Below are 19,818 nucleotides of genomic sequence, written 5' to 3' on the forward strand. Positions count from 1 at the left end.
TAAAGAGAAACACCACAACATTACATAAAGAGAAACACCACAACACTACATAAAGAGAAACACCACAACACTACATAAAGAGAAACACCACAACACTACATAAAGAGAAACACCACAACACTACATAAAGAGAAACACCACAACATTACATAAAGAGAGACACCACAACATTACATAAAGAGAAACACCACAACACTACATAAAGAGAGACACCACAACATTACATAAAGAGAAACACCACAACATTACATAAAGAGAAACACCACAACATTACATAAAGAGAAACACCACAACACTACATAAAGAGAAACACCACAACATTACATAAAGAGAAACACCACAACATTACATAAAGAGAAACACCACAACACTACATAAAGAGAGATACCACAACATTACATAAAGAGAAACACCACAACATTACATAAAGAGAAACACCACAACACTACATAAAGAGAGATACCACAACACTACATAAAGAGAAACACCACAACATTACATAAAGAGAAACACCACAACATTACATAAAGAGAAACACCACAACACTACATAAAGAGAGACACCACAACATTACATAAAGAGAGACACCACAACATTACATAAAGAGAGACACCACAACATTACATAAAGAGAAACACCACAACACTACATAAAGAGAGACACCACAACACTACATAAAGAGAGACACCACTAGATAAAGAGAAACACCACAACATTACATAAAGAGAAACACCACAACACTACATAACGAGAGACACCACAACACTACATAAAGAGAGACACCACTACATAAAGAGAAACACCACAACACTACATAAAGAGAAACACCACAACATTACATAAAGAGAAACACCACAACACTACATAAAGAGAGACACCACAACACTACATAAAGAGAGACACCACTACATAAAGAGAAACACCACAACACTACATAAAGAGAAACACCACAACATTACATAAAGAGAAACACCACAACACTACATAAAGAGAGACACCACAACATTACATAAAGAGACACCACTACATAAAGAGAGACACCACAACACTACATAAAGAGAGACACCACTACATAAAGAGAAACACCACAACACTACATAAAGAGAGACACCACTACATAAAGAGAGACACCACAACACTACATAAAGAGAGACACCACTACATAAAGAGAGACACCACAACACTACATAAAGAGAGACACCACTACATAAAGAGAGACACCACAACATTACATAAAGAGAGACACCACAACATTACATAAAGAGAAACACCACAACACTACATAAAGAGATACACCATAACACTACATAAAGAGAGACACCACTACATAAAGAGAGACACCACTACATAAAGAGAGACAACACAACACTACATAAAGAGAGACACCACAACATTACATAAAGAGAAACACCACAACATTACATAAAGAGAGACACCACAACACTACATAAAGAGAAACACCACAACATTACATAAAGAGAGACACCACAACATTACATAAAGAGAAACACCACAACACTACATAAAGAGAAACACCACAACATTACATAAAGAGAAACACCACAACACCACATAAAGAGATACACCACAACATTACATAAAGAGAAACACCACAACATTACATAAAGAGAGACACCACAACATTACATAAAGAGAAACACCACAACATTACATAAAGAGAAACACCACAACATTACATAAAGAGAAACACCACAACACCACATAAAGAGATACACCACAACACAACATAAAGAGAGACACCACAACATTACATAAAGAGAAACACCACAACACTACATAAAGAGAAACACCACAACATTACATAAAGAGAAACACCACAACATTACATAAAGAGAGACACCACAACATTACATAAAGAGAAACACCACAACACTACATAAAAGAGATACACCACAACACTACATAAAGAGAGACACCACAACACTACATAAAGAGAAACACCACAACATTACATAAAGAGAAACACCACAACACTACATAAAGAGAGACACCACAACATTACATAAAGAGAGACACCACAACATTACATAAAGAGAAACACCACAACACTACATAAAGAGAGACACCACAACACTACATAAAGAGAGACACCACTAGATAAAGAGAAACACCACAACATTACATAAAGAGAAACACCACAACACTACATAAAGAGAGACACCACAACACTACATAAAGAGAGACACCACTACATAAAGAGAAACACCACAACACTACATAAAGAGATACACCACAACACTACATAAAGAGAGACACCACAACATTACATAAAGAGAGACACCACAACATTACATAAAGAGAAACACCACAACACTACATAAAGAGAGACACCACAACACTACATAAAGAGAGACACCACTAGATAAAGAGAAACACCACAACGATTACATAAAGAGAAACACCACAACACTACATAAAGAGAGACACCACAACACTACATAAAGAGAGACACCACTACATAAAGAGAAACACCACAACACTACATAAAGAGAAACACCACAACACTTACATAAAGAGAAACACCACAACACTACATAAAGGGAGACACCACTACATAAAGAGAAACACCACAACACTACATAAAGAGAGACACCACAACACTACATAAAGAGAGACACCACTAGATAAAGAGAAACACCACAACATTACATAAAGAGAAGACACCACAACACTACATAAAGAGAGACACCACAACACTACATAAAGAGAGACACCACTACATAAAGAGAAACACCACAACACTACATAAAGAGAAACACCACAACATTACATAAAGAGAAACACCACAACACTACATAAAGAGAGACACCAAACTACATAAAGAGAAACACCACAACACATACATAAAGAGAGACACCCACTACATAGAAAGAAAGACACCACAACACTACATAAAGAGAGACACCACTACATAAAGAGAGACACCACAACACTACATAAAGAGAGACACCACTACATAAAGAGAGACACCACAACATTACATAAAGAGAGACACCACAACATTACATAAAGAGAAACACCACAACACTACATAAAGAGATACACCATAACACTACATAAAGAGAGACACCACTACATAAAGAGAGACACCACTACATAAAGAGAGACAACACAACACTACATAAAGAGAGACACCACAACATTACATAAAGAGAAACACCACAACATTACATAAAGAGAGACACCACAACACTACATAAAGAGAAACACCACAACATTACATAAAGAGAGACACCACAACATTACATAAAGAGAAACACCACAACACTACATAAAGAGAAACACCACAACATTACATAAAGAGAAACACCACAACACCACATAAAGAGATACACCACAACATTACATAAAGAGAGACACCACAACATTACATAAAGAGAAACACCACAACATTACATAAAGAGAAACACCACAACATTACATAAAGAGAAACACCACAACACCACATAAAGAGATACACCACAACATTACATAAAGAGAAACACCACAACACTACATAAAGAGAGATACCACAACATTACATAAAGAGAAACACCACAACATTACATAAAGAGAAACACCACAACATTACATAAAGAGAGACACCACAACATTACATAAAGAGAGACACCTCAACACTACATAAAGAGAAACACCACAACATTACATAAAGAGAAACACCACAACATTACATAAAGAGAGACACCACAACATTACATAAAGAGAGATACCACTACATAAAGAGAAACACCACAACACTACATAAAGAGAAACACCACAACATTACATAACGAGAGACACCACAACATTACATAAAGAGAAACACCACAACATTACATAAAGAGAGACACCACAACATTACATAAAGAGAGACACCACTACATAAAGAGAAACACCACAACACTACATAAAGAGAGACACCACTACATAAAGAGAGACACCACAACATTACATAAAGAGATACACCATAACACTACATAAAGAGAGACACCACTACATAAAGAGAAACACCACTACATAAAGAGAGACACCACAACACTACATAAAGAGAAACACCACAACACTACATAAAGAGAAACACCACAACACTACATAAAGAGAGACACCACTACATAAAGAGAGACACCACAATACTACATAAAGAGAGACACCACTACATAAAGAGAAACACCACTACATAAAGAGAGACACCACAACACTACATAAAGAGAAACACCACAACACTACATAAAGAGAGACACCACAACATTACATAAAGAGAAACACCACAACACTACATAAAGAGAAACACCACAACATTACATAAAGAGAGACACCACAACATTACATAAAGAGAGACACCACAACATTACATAAAGAGAAACACCACAACACTACATAAAGAGAGACACCACAACACTACATAAAGAGAGACACCACTAGATAAAGAGAAACACCACAACATTACATAAAGAGAAACACCACAACACTACATAAAGAGAGACACCACAACACTACATAAAGAGAGACACCACTACATAAAGAGAAACACCACAACACTACATAAAGAGATACACCACAACACTACATAAAGAGAGATACCACAACACTACATAAAGAGAAACACCACAACATTACATAAAGAGAAACACCACAACACTACATAAAGAGAGACACCACAACATTACATAAAGAGAGACACCACAACATTACATAAAGAGAGACACCACAACATTACATAAAGAGAGACACCACAACATTACATAAAGAGAAACACCACAACACTACATAAAGAGAGACACCACAACATTACATAAAGAGAAACACCACAACACTACATAAAGAGAAACACCACAACATTACATAAAGAGAAACACCACAACATTACATAAAGAGAGACACCACAACACTACATAAACAGAAACACCACAACATTACATAAAGAGAAACACCACAACATTACATAAAGAGAAACACCACAACATTACATAAAGAGAAACACCACAACACTACATAAAGAGAAACACCACAACACTACATAAAGAGAAACACCACAACACTACATAAAGAGAAACACCACAACACTACATAAAGAGAAACACCACAACATTACATAAAGAGAGACACCACAACATTACATAAAGAGAAACACCACAACACTACATAAAGAGAGACACCACAACATTACATAAAGAGAAACACCACAACATTACATAAAGAGAAACACCACAACATTACATAAAGAGAAACACCACAACACTACATAAAGAGAAACACCACAACATTACATAAAGAGAAACACCACAACATTACATAAAGAGAAACACCACAACACTACATAAAGAGAGATACCACAACATTACATAAAGAGAAACACCACAACATTACATAAAGAGAAACACCACAACATTACATAAAGAGAAACACCACAACACTACATAAAGAGAAACACCACAACATTACATAAAGAGAAACACCACAACATTACATAAAGAGAAACACCACAACACTACATAAAGAGAGATACCACAACACTACATAAAGAGAAACACCACAACATTACATAAAGAGAAACACCACAACATTACATAAAGAGAAACACCACAACATTACATAAAGAGAGACACCACAACATTACATAAAGAGAAACACCACAACATTACATAAAGAGAAACACCACAACACTACATAAAGAGAAACACCACAACATTACATAAAGAGAAACACCACAACATTACATAAAGAGAGACACCACAACACTACATAAACAGAAACACCACAACATTACATAAAGAGAAACACCACAACATTACATAAAGAGAAACACCACAACATTACATAAAGAGAAACACCACAACACTACATAAAGAGAAACACCACAACACTACATAAAGAGAAACACCACAACACTACATAAAGAGAAACACCACAACACTACATAAAGAGAAACACCACAACATTACATAAAGAGAGACACCACAACATTACATAAAGAGAAACACCACAACACTACATAAAGAGAGACACCACAACATTACATAAAGAGAAACACCACAACATTACATAAAGAGAAACACCACAACATTACATAAAGAGAAACACCACAACACTACATAAAGAGAAACACCACAACATTACATAAAGAGAAACACCACAACATTACATAAAGAGAAACACCACAACACTACATAAAGAGAGATACCACAACATTACATAAAGAGAAACACCACAACATTACATAAAGAGAAACACCACAACATTACATAAAGAGAAACACCACAACACTACATAAAGAGAAACACCACAACATTACATAAAGAGAAACACCACAACATTACATAAAGAGAAACACCACAACACTACATAAAGAGAGATACCACAACACTACATAAAGAGAAACACCACAACATTACATAAAGAGAAACACCACAACATTACATAAAGAGAAACACCACAACATTACATAAAGAGAGACACCACAACATTACATAAAGAGAGACACCACAACATTACATAAAGAGAGACACCACAACATTACATAAAGAGAAACACCACAACACTACATAAAGAGAGACACCACAACACTACATAAAGAGAGACACCACTAGATAAAGAGAAACACCACAACATTACATAAAGAGAAACACCACAACACTACATAAAGAGAGACACCACAACACTACATAAAGAGAGACACCACTACATAAAGAGAAACACCACAACACTACATAAAGAGAAACACCACAACATTACATAAAGAGAAACACCACAACACTACATAAAGAGAGACACCACAACACTACATAAAGAGAGACACCACTACATAAAGAGAAACACCACAACACTACATAAAGAGAAACACCACAACATTACATAAAGAGAAACACCACAACACTACATAAAGAGAGACACCACAACATTACATAAAGAGACACCACTACATAAAGAGAGACACCACAACACTACATAAAGAGAGACACCACTACATAAAGAGAAACACCACAACACTACATAAAGAGAGACACCACTACATAAAGAGAGACACCACAACACTACATAAAGAGAGACACCACTACATAAAGAGAGACACCACAACACTACATAAAGAGAGACACCACTACATAAAGAGAGACACCACAACATTACATAAAGAGAGACACCACAACATTACATAAAGAGAAACACCACAACACTACATAAAGAGATACACCATAACACTACATAAAGAGAGACACCACTACATAAAGAGAGACACCACTACATAAAGAGAGACAACACAACACTACATAAAGAGAGACACCACAACATTACATAAAGAGAAACACCACAACATTACATAAAGAGAGACACCACAACACTACATAAAGAGAAACACCACAACATTACATAAAGAGAGACACCACAACATTACATAAAGAGAAACACCACAACACTACATAAAGAGAAACACCACAACATTACATAAAGAGAAACACCACAACACCACATAAAGAGATACACCACAACATTACATAAAGAGAAACACCACAACATTACATAAAGAGAGACACCACAACATTACATAAAGAGAAACACCACAACATTACATAAAGAGAAACACCACAACATTACATAAAGAGAAACACCACAACACCACATAAAGAGATACACCACAACACTACATAAAGAGAGACACCACAACATTACATAAAGAGAAACACCACAACACTACATAAAGAGAAACACCACAACATTACATAAAGAGAAACACCACAACATTACATAAAGAGAGACACCACAACATTACATAAAGAGAAACACCACAACACTACATAAAGAGATACACCACAACACTACATAAAGAGAGACACCACAACACTACATAAAGAGAAACACCACAACATTACATAAAGAGAAACACCACAACACTACATAAAGAGAGACACCACAACATTACATAAAGAGAGACACCACAACATTACATAAAGAGAAACACCACAACACTACATAAAGAGAGACACCACAACACTACATAAAGAGAGACACCACTAGATAAAGAGAAACACCACAACATTACATAAAGAGAAACACCACAACACTACATAAAGAGAGACACCACAACACTACATAAAGAGAGACACCACTACATAAAGAGAAACACCACAACACTACATAAAGAGATACACCACAACACTACATAAAGAGAGACACCACAACATTACATAAAGAGAGACACCACAACATTACATAAAGAGAAACACCACAACACTACATAAAGAGAGACACCACAACACTACATAAAGAGAGACACCACTAGATAAAGAGAAACACCACAACATTACATAAAGAGAAACACCACAACACTACATAAAGAGAGACACCACAACACTACATAAAGAGAGACACCACTACATAAAGAGAAACACCACAACACTACATAAAGAGAAACACCACAACATTACATAAAGAGAAACACCACAACACTACATAAAGGGAGACACCACTACATAAAGAGAAACACCACAACACTACATAAAGAGAGACACCACAACACTACATAAAGAGAGACACCACTAGATAAAGAGAAACACCACAACATTACATAAAGAGAAACACCACAACACTACATAAAGAGAGACACCACAACACTACATAAAGAGAGACACCACTACATAAAGAGAAACACCACAACACTACATAAAGAGAAACACCACAACATTACATAAAGAGAAACACCACAACACTACATAAAGAGAGACACCACTACATAAAGAGAAACACCACAACACTACATAAAGAGAGACACCACTACATAAAGAAAGACACCACAACACTACATAAAGAGAGACACCACTACATAAAGAGAGACACCACAACACTACATAAAGAGAGACACCACTACATAAAGAGAGACACCACAACATTACATAAAGAGAGACACCACAACATTACATAAAGAGAAACACCACAACACTACATAAAGAGATACACCATAACACTACATAAAGAGAGACACCACTACATAAAGAGAGACACCACTACATAAAGAGAGACAACACAACACTACATAAAGAGAGACACCACAACATTACATAAAGAGAAACACCACAACATTACATAAAGAGAGACACCACAACACTACATAAAGAGAAACACCACAACATTACATAAAGAGAGACACCACAACATTACATAAAGAGAAACACCACAACACTACATAAAGAGAAACACCACAACATTACATAAAGAGAAACACCACAACACCACATAAAGAGATACACCACAACATTACATAAAGAGAAACACCACAACATTACATAAAGAGAAACACCACAACATTACATAAAGAGAGACACCACAACATTACATAAAGAGAAACACCACAACATTACATAAAGAGAAACACCACAACATTACATAAAGAGAAACACCACAACACCACATAAAGAGATACACCACAACATTACATAAAGAGAAACACCACAACACTACATAAAGAGAGATACCACAACATTACATAAAGAGAAACACCACAACATTACATAAAGAGAAACACCACAACATTACATAAAGAGAGACACCACAACATTACATAAAGAGAGACACCTCAACACTACATAAAGAGAAACACCACAACATTACATAAAGAGAAACACCACAACATTACATAAAGAGAGACACCACAACATTACATAAAGAGAGATACCACTACATAAAGAGAAACACCACAACACTACATAAAGAGAAACACCACAACATTACATAACGAGAGACACCACAACATTACATAAAGAGAAACACCACAACATTACATAAAGAGAGACACCACAACATTACATAAAGAGAGACACCACTACATAAAGAGAAACACCACAACACTACATAAAGAGAGACACCACTACATAAAGAGAGACACCACAACATTACATAAAGAGAGACACCATAACACTACATAAAGAGAGACACCACTACATAAAGAGAAACACCACTACATAAAGAGAGACACCACAACACTACATAAAGAGAAACACCACAACACTACATAAAGAGAAACACCACAACACTACATAAAGAGAGACACCACTACATAAAGAGAGACACCACAATACTACATAAAGAGAGACACCACTACATAAAGAGAAACACCACTACATAAAGAGAGACACCACAACACTACATAAAGAGAAACACCACAACACTACATAAAGAGAGACACCACAACATTACATAAAGAGAAACACCACAACACTACATAAAGAGAAACACCACAACATTACATAAAGAGAGACACCACAACATTACATAAAGAGAGACACCACAACATTACATAAAGAGAAACACCACAACACTACATAAAGAGAGACACCACAACACTACATAAAGAGAGACACCACTAGATAAAGAGAAACACCACAACATTACATAAAGAGAAACACCACAACACTACATAAAGAGAGACACCACAACACTACATAAAGAGAGACACCACTACATAAAGAGAAACACCACAACACTACATAAAGAGATACACCACAACACTACATAAAGAGAGATACCACAACACTACATAAAGAGAAACACCACAACATTACATAAAGAGAAACACCACAACACTACATAAAGAGAGACACCACAACATTACATAAAGAGAGACACCACAACATTACATAAAGAGAAACACCACAACACTACATAAAGAGAGACACCACAACACTACATAAAGAGAGACACCACTAGATAAAGAGAAACACCACAACATTACATAAAGAGAAACACCACAACACTACATAAAGAGAGACACCACAACACTACATAAAGAGAGAGACCACTACATAAAGAGAAACACCACAACACTACATAAAGAGAAACACCACAACATTACATAAAGAGAAACACCACAACACTACATAAAGAGAGACACCACTACATAAAGAGAAACACCACAACACTACATAAAGAGAGACACCACAACACTACATAAAGAGAGACACCACTAGATAAAGAGAAACACCACAACATTACATAAAGAGAAACACCACAACACTACATAAAGAGAGACACCACAACACTACATAAAGAGAGACACCACTACATAAAGAGAAACACCACAACACTACATAAAGAGAAACACCACAACATTACATAAAGAGAAACACCACAACACTACATAAAGAGAGACACCACTACATAAAGAGAAACACCACAACACTACATAAAGAGAGACACCACTACATAAAGAAAGACACCACAACACTACATAAAGAGAGACACCACTACATAAAGAGAGACACCACAACACTACATAAAGAGAGACACCACTACATAAAGAGAGACACCACAACATTACATAAAGAGAGACACCACAACATTACATAAAGAGAAACACCACAACACTACATAAAGAGATACACCATAACACTACATAAAGAGAGACACCACTACATAAAGAGAGACACCACTACATAAAGAGAGACAACACAACACTACATAAAGAGAGACACCACAACATTACATAAAGAGAAACACCACAACATTACATAAAGAGAGACACCACAACACTACATAAAGAGAAACACCACAACATTACATAAAGAGAGACACCACAACATTACATAAAGAGAAACACCACAACACTACATAAAGAGAAACACCACAACATTACATAAAGAGAAATACCACAACACCACATAAAGAGATACACCACAACATTACATAAAGAGAAACACCACAACATTACATAAAGAGAAACACCACAACATTACATAAAGAGAAACACCACAACATTACATAAAGAGAGACACCACAACATTACATAAAGAGAAACACCACAACATTACATAAAGAGAAACACCACAACATTACATAAAGAGAAACACCACAACACCACATAAAGAGATACACCACAACACTACATAAAGAGAGACACCACAACATTACATAAAGAGAAACACCACAACACTACATAAAGAGAGATACCACAACATTACATAAAGAGAAACACCACAACATTACATAAAGAGAAACACCACAACATTACATAAAGAGAGACACCACAACATTACATAAAGAGAGACACCTCAACACTACATAAAGAGAAACACCACAACATTACATAAAGAGAAACACCACAACATTACATAAAGAGAGACACCACAACATTACATAAAGAGAGATACCACTACATAAAGAGAAACACCACAACACTACATAAAGAGAAACACCACAACATTACATAACGAGAGACACCACAACATTACATAAAGAGAAACACCACAACATTACATAAAGAGAGACACCACAACATTACATAAAGAGAGACACCACTACATAAAGAGAAACACCACAACACTACATAAAGAGAGACACCACTACATAAAGAGAGACACCACAACATTACATAAAGAGATACACCATAACACTACATAAAGAGAGACACCACTACATAAAGAGAAACACCACTACATAAAGAGAGACACCACAACACTACATAAAGAGAAACACCACAACACTACATAAAGAGAAACACCACAACACTACATAAAGAGAGACACCACTACATAAAGAGAGACACCACAATACTACATAAAGAGAGACACCACTACATAAAGAGAAACACCACTACATAAAGAGAGACACCACAACACTACATAAAGAGAAACACCACAACACTACATAAAGAGAGACACCACAACATTACATAAAGAGAAACACCCCAACACTACATAAAGAGAAACACCACAACATTACATAAAGAGAAACACCACAACATTACATAAAGAGAAACACCACAACACTACATAAAGAGAAACACCACAACACTACATAAAGAGAGACACCACTACATAAAGAGAGACACCACAACACTACATAAAGAGAGACACCACTACATAAAGAGAGACACCACAACACTACATAAAGAGAGACACCACAACATTACATAAAGAGAAACACCATAACACTACATAAAGAGAGACACCACAACACTACATAAAGAGAGACACCACTACATAAAGAGAGACAACACAACACTACATAAAGAGAGACACCACTACATAAAGAGAGACAACACAACACTACATAAAGAGAGACACCACAACACTACATATAGAGAGACACCACAACACTACATAAAGAGAGACACCACAACACTACATAAAGAGAGACAACACAACACTACATAAAGAGAGACACCACTACATAAAGAGAGACACCACTACATCTAGAGAGACACCACAACACTACATAAAGAGAGATACCACAACACCACATAAAGAGATACACCACAACACTACATAAAGAGAGACACCACAACACTACATATAGAGAGACACCACAACACTACATAAAGAGAGACACCACTACATAAAGAGAGACAACACTACATAAAGAGAGACAACACTACATAAAGATAGACACCACTACATAAAGAGAGACAACACTACATAAAGAGAGACACCACTACATAAAGAGAGACACCACTACATAAAGAGAGACACCACTACAAAAAGAGAGACACCACTACATAAAGAGAGACACCACACCAACACATAAAGAGAGACACCACTACATAAAGAGAGACACCACTACATAAAGAGAGACAACACTACAAAAAGAGAGACACCACTACATAAAGAGAAACACCACTACATAAAGAGAGACACCACTACATAAAGAGAGACACCACTACATAAAGAGAGACACCACTACATAAAGAGAGACACCACTACATAAAGAGAGACACCACTACAAAAAGAGAGACACCACTACATAAAGAGAGACACCACTACATAAAGAGAGACAACACTACATAAAGAGAAACACCACTACATAAAGAGAGACACCACTACATAAAGAGAGACACCACTACAAAAAGAGAGACACCACTACATAAAGAGAGACACCACTACATAAAGAGAGACACCACTACATAAAGAGAGACACCACTACATAAAGAGAGACAACACTACATAAAGAGAGACACCACTACATAAAGAGAGACACCACTACAAAAAGAGAGACACCACTACATAAAGAGAGACACCACTACATAAAGAGAGACACCACTACATAAAGAGAGACACCACTACATAAAGAGAGACACCACTACATAAAGAGAGACCTAAGACAACATATGCAGTACAGTAGTAGGGCAGGCCTATACTGTCTGTGTCCCAAATGGAACCCTATATTACCTATGTATAAGGAATAAGGTTCTATTTGGGACACAGTCTTTACTGTGAGCAGTGTTTAACTTGGGCAGGAGCTTACTGGAGCTGAGGACCGGCATCTCAGGCTTTTATACTGCTTGAGTTCATGCACTTCTCTTACCTATAATAGCCTATATACAAATATATTAGCTGAGAAATATAGTGGAGTTCCTGCATCTACTAAACTAACGTGGACTTTAAAAAAAAAGTCATACCAAGGATAATTTTGCTACTTGATTTCGAATTTTAAGACCCCTTGTGGTATCAAAATAATATATATTTTTTTTTGTTGTTGATGAAACATACAAACACATTGAGGAGGTTACCTATCTATCTTCATATAGCCTGCTGGTCTCAGGAGGTTACCTATCTATCTTCATATAGCCTGGTGGTCTCAGGAGGTTACCTATCTATCTTCATATAGCCTGGTGGTCCCAGGAGGTTACCTATCTATCTTCATATAGCCTGGTGGTCCCAGGAGGTTACCTATCTATCTTCATATAGCCTGGTGGTCTCAGGAGGTTACCTATTTATCTTCATATAGCCTGCTGGTCTCAGGAGGTTACCTATCTATCTTCATATAGCCTGGTGGTCTCAGGAGGTTACCTATCTATCTTCATATAGCCTGGTGGTCTCAGGAGGTTACCTATCTATCTTCATATAACCTGGTGGTCCCAGGAGGTTACCTATTTATCTTCATATAGCCTGGTGGTCTCAGGAGGTTACCTATCTATCTTCATATAGCCTGGTGGTCTCAGGAGGTTACCTATCTATCTTCATATAGGCTGGTGGTCCCAGGAGGTTACCTATCTATCTTCATATAGCCTGGTGGTCTCAGGAGGTTACCTATCTATCTTCATATAGCCTGGTGGTCTCAGGAGGTTACCTATCTATCTTCATATAGCCTGGTGGTCCCAGGAGGTTACCTATCTATCTTCATATAGCCTGGTGGTCCCAGGAGGTTACCTATCTATCTTCATATAACCTGGTGGTCCCAGGAGGTTACCTATCTATCTTCATATAGCCTGGTGGTCCCAGGAGGTTACCTATCTATCTTCATATAGCCTGGTGGTCCCAGGAGGTTACCTATCTATCTTCATATAGCCTGGTGGTCCCAGGAGGTTACCTATCTATCTTCATATAACCTGGTGGTCCCAGGAGGTTACCTATCTATCTTCATATAGCCTTGTGGTCTCAGGAGGTTACCTATCTATCTTCATATAGCCTGGTGGTCCCAGGAGGTTACCTATCTATCTTCATATAACCTGGTGGTCCCAGGAGGTTACCTATCTATCTTCATATAGCCTTGTGGTCTCAGGAGGTTACCTATCTATCTTCATATAGCCTGGTGGTCTCAGGAGGTTACCTATCTATCTTCATATAGCCTGGTGGTCCCAGGAGGTTACCTATCTATCTTCATATGGCCTGGTGGTCTCAGGAGGTTACCTATCTATCTTCTTATAGCCTGGTGGTCCCAGGAGGTTACCTATCTATCTTCATATAGCCTGGTGGTCCCAGGAGGTTACCTATCTATCTTCATATAGCCTGGTGGTCTCAGGAGGTTACCTATTTATCTTCATATAGCCTGGTGGTCCCAGGAGGTTACCTATCTATCTTCATATAGCCTGGTGGTCCCAGATGTGTTAGTGCTTTTGCCAGCTCCATTGCTGTCCTTGTCAAGACATGTTTGGCATGATAGCACAAACTGACTGGCACTCAGGCTACCTTCGTATAGCTTAAACCAGGGATGGGCAACTGCAGTCCCCGGGGCCCTGATTGGTGTCAAATGTTTGCCCCCAGCCCCAGCTAACACACCTGACTCCAATAATAATGTAATCATCAAATCAAGCTTTATTTGTCAGATGCGCCGAATACAACAAATGTAGACCTTACCGTGAAATGTTTACTTATTAACCAACAGTGCAGTTCAAGAAGAGTTACGAAAATATTTACCAAATAAACTAAAGTAAAAAAGAATAAAAAGTAACACAATAACATAACAATAACGGTACCGAGTCAGTATGCAGGGGTACGGTACCGAGTCAGTATGCAGGGGTATGGTACCGAGTCAGTATGCAGGGGTACGGTACCGAGTCAGTATGCAGGGGTACAGATCATGATCTTCAGTTTAAATTGTCATTAGTTTAACCAGATGTGTTTGCTAGGGATGGGGGAATGGTGTGACACCACTCAGCCCCAGAGGACTGGAGTTGCCCACCCCTGGTCTATACTGTGGAATTCACCACCCTGTTCTTGTCTGAACCTAATACAGTCAAATACATATCCAATCTACCCACAGCACAGACTACTGTCTGACCTGTAGAGGAGTCTAATAGAGTAGAATAGAACAGAGTAGGATAGAACAGAGTAGGATAGAACAGAGTAGGATAGAACAGAGTAGAATAGAACAGAGTAGGATAGAACAGAGTAGGATAGAACAGAGTAGAATAGAACAGAGTAGAATAGAACAGAGTAGGATAGAACAGAGTAGAATAGAACAGAGTAGGATAGAACATGTAAGAGGTGAAAAAAGTATGGGCGATGCAGATACACGGGGGAATCCTCATCAGTGACATCACACACACACACACACACACACACACACACAACATGCAACTAGTGGCTGGTGATGGCTAGGGGGAACCCCACCGTGTGAGTTTAGGCTATAGCCAAACGTTTCACGTAAAGAACGTAATTCGTGATCATCATCAAGGTATACAGAATGACAGCCGAGTTGCTGCCCGGGCTCGTTGGCTGCTTACCCGGTCCACCGCGCGGCGGGAGAGCCCACGTTTCGCCAACCCCACCCGGAGCTCGTGGATATCGATGACTCCATCACTGTTCAAGTCCAGTTCGTCGAACAGTTCCACCCATTGCTTCTCCCTCTCCGGGTCGACATCCTCCTGGCAGCGGGCCTGAGTCCTCCAGCCCCGGGGGATCCGAGCCCCCGGCTGACCCATGCGTGGTGACGGTTGGCTGCGTCGGTTAGATCCCGGTGGAATAGCCTATAGAGTCATCGACGTCCGGATGTCCAAATCAGGATAGATGTTTTGTTGTTGTAATATTCAGGCTACTCAGTCAGTCAGTAAATCTCTCGGGAGAAGGACATAAACAGATGTGCAGATTAAAAACAATCAAACGGTGGACCTCACGACGCGCTCCCATTCGCGGTCATGCTATACATCATCTCAGTTTTAACATCCGTTTTTATTCCGTAATTGGTTGTAAATAGTTATTTATTTATCCGCAAAGAAACCAGGAAGCGACGGTAACCTAACATAGTAGTAAAGACAGAAAGCCCTTCCCTTTTTCGGTGCTTTAGAACGGAGCGTGGCAAACTGCCAGAACCGAAACCTTAATCAAATTCAGTGTCAAATTCATCTCGGTAACGGATATGCCTGAGACGTTCAAAGATTAGGCCTGTACATGTCGTCCTCTTGTTTTTTTGGGACGCACCGCACACCAACCCCGGGGGTTTGTAATGCACCGTTCTGACGTTATGATCCGTCCGAATGTGACAGCAAATGCGCACTTTGCAGCGTTGCAAATAGTTGGTCTGTGTCGGGTCGCAGTCATGCGAAGAAGATATTATCTAGACCAAAGCTGCTAATGTATCCTTGCTTCACGTCAGAAACCGTCGCCGTGTCGCCGTCGCGTCAACTGAGAAAGTGAAGCGTCGAAGGAATGTGTTGTCTTGAGTCTGCGCCGTAGCCTAGCCCTCTGTAGACTACCAGGGACAAGCATTTAGTTCAGTCCCCACACACAAACACCCAAGGTGAATTGAAAAACACTGTTGAAACGGTCTCGTAGTCAATGGTGGGACTCGCTCTCATAATACAATCCTGAAATCTCGTAGTAAGAGTTCTTGTGTCTATGACAGTTGGTTGACATTGTACATTTCTATACCACATGTTGTAGAAGTATATTATGTTTTATTTCAGTACATTATGAATCACTCTGTGTTGGACTGATGCCAGGAATGGCCCTTGATAAACCATGTTTGCAACAATAACATGGTCCTGTGTTGCAGTGACACTCACAGATATGGGTGCACACACACACTCAGATAAAGTCAAGTGGCCTTCTCAAATAAATGTCCACACACACACACAACCATTTGGCTTATCAACTACTCACACCTGTTACAACTAGTCACAACTAGTCACACCTGTTACAACAACACACCTGTTACAACAACTCACACCTGTTACAACTAGTCACACCTGTTACAACTACTCACACCTATTACAACTAGTCACACCTGTTACAACTAGTCACACCTGTTACAACTACTCACACCTATTACAACTAGTCACACCTGTTACAACTACTCACACCTGTTACAACTACTCACACCTATTACAACTAGTCACACCTGTTACAACTAGTCACACCTGTTACAACTACTCACACCTGTTACAACAACTCACACCTGTTACAACTACTCACACCTGTTACAACTAGTCACACCTGTTACAACTACTCACACCTGTTACAACTAGTCACACCTGTTACAACTAGTCACACCTGTTACAACTAGTCACACCTGTTACAACTACTCACACCTGTTACAACTAGTCACACCTGTTACAACTAGTCACACCTGTTACAACTACTCACACCTGTTACAACTAGTCACACCTGTTACAACTACTCACACCTGTTACAACTAGTCACACCTGTTACAACTAGTCACACCTGTTACAACTAGTCACACCTGTTACAACTACTCACACCTGTTACAACTAGTCACACCTGTTACAACTACTCACACCTGTTACAACTACTCACACCTGTTACAACTAGTCACACCTGTTACAACTACTCACACCTGTTACAACTAGTCACACCTGTTACAACTACTCACACCTGTTACAACTAGTCACACCTGTTACAACTACTCACACCTGTTACAACTAGTCACACCTGTTACAACTACTCACACCTGTTACAACTAGTCACACCTGTTACAACTACTCACACCTGTTACAACTAGTCACACCTGTTACAACTACTCACACCTGTTACAACTACTCACACCTGTTACAACTAGTCACACCTGTTACAACTACTCACACCTGTTACAACTAGTCACACCTGTTACAACTAGTCACACCTGTTACAACTACTCACACCTGTTACAACTAGTCACACCTGTTACAACTAGTCACACCTGTTACAACTAGTCACACCTGTTACAACTAGTCACACCTGTTACAACTACTCACACCTGTTACAACTAGTCACACCTGTTACAACTACTCACACCTGTTACAACTAGTCACACCTGTTACAACTACTCACACCTGTTACAACTAGTCACACCTGTTACAACTACTCACACCTGTTACAACATCACACCTGTTACAACTATCACACCTGTTACAACTAGTCACACCTGTTACAACTACTCACACCTGTTACAACTACTCACACCTGTTACAACTAGTCACACCTGTTACAACTAGTCACACCTGTTACAACTAGTCACACCTGTTACAACTAGTCACACCTGTTACAACTACTCACACCTGTTACAACTAGTCACACCTGTTACAACTACTCACACCTGTTACAACTAGTCACACCTGTTACAACTACTCACACCTGTTACAACTAGTCACACCTGTTACAACTACTCACACCTGTTACA

The 19,818-nt window shown here is 38.5% G+C and overlaps 1 protein-coding gene across 1 annotated transcript in view; it reads right to left on the reverse strand.

Annotated features, from left to right (window-relative positions):
* LOC106592100 (mitochondrial adenyl nucleotide antiporter SLC25A23) overlaps positions 1–17,948 on the reverse strand; it is a 34,925-nt gene extending 16,977 nt beyond the window's left edge. Inside the window, exon 1 of the mRNA XM_045709573.2 lies at positions 16,928–17,948. Within this exon, the coding sequence (XP_045565529.1) occupies positions 16,928–17,125 (198 nt within the window). The 5' untranslated portion in view covers positions 17,126–17,948. The remainder of the gene's footprint in view (positions 1–16,927) is intronic.
* Positions 17,949–19,818: the final 1,870 nt, after the last annotated feature.

Source organism: Salmo salar, chromosome 02 (genome assembly GCF_965601325.2).
Source record: "Salmo salar chromosome 02, fSalSal1, whole genome shotgun sequence".
In the NCBI taxonomy this organism is placed as follows: Eukaryota; Metazoa; Chordata; class Actinopteri; order Salmoniformes; family Salmonidae; genus Salmo; species Salmo salar.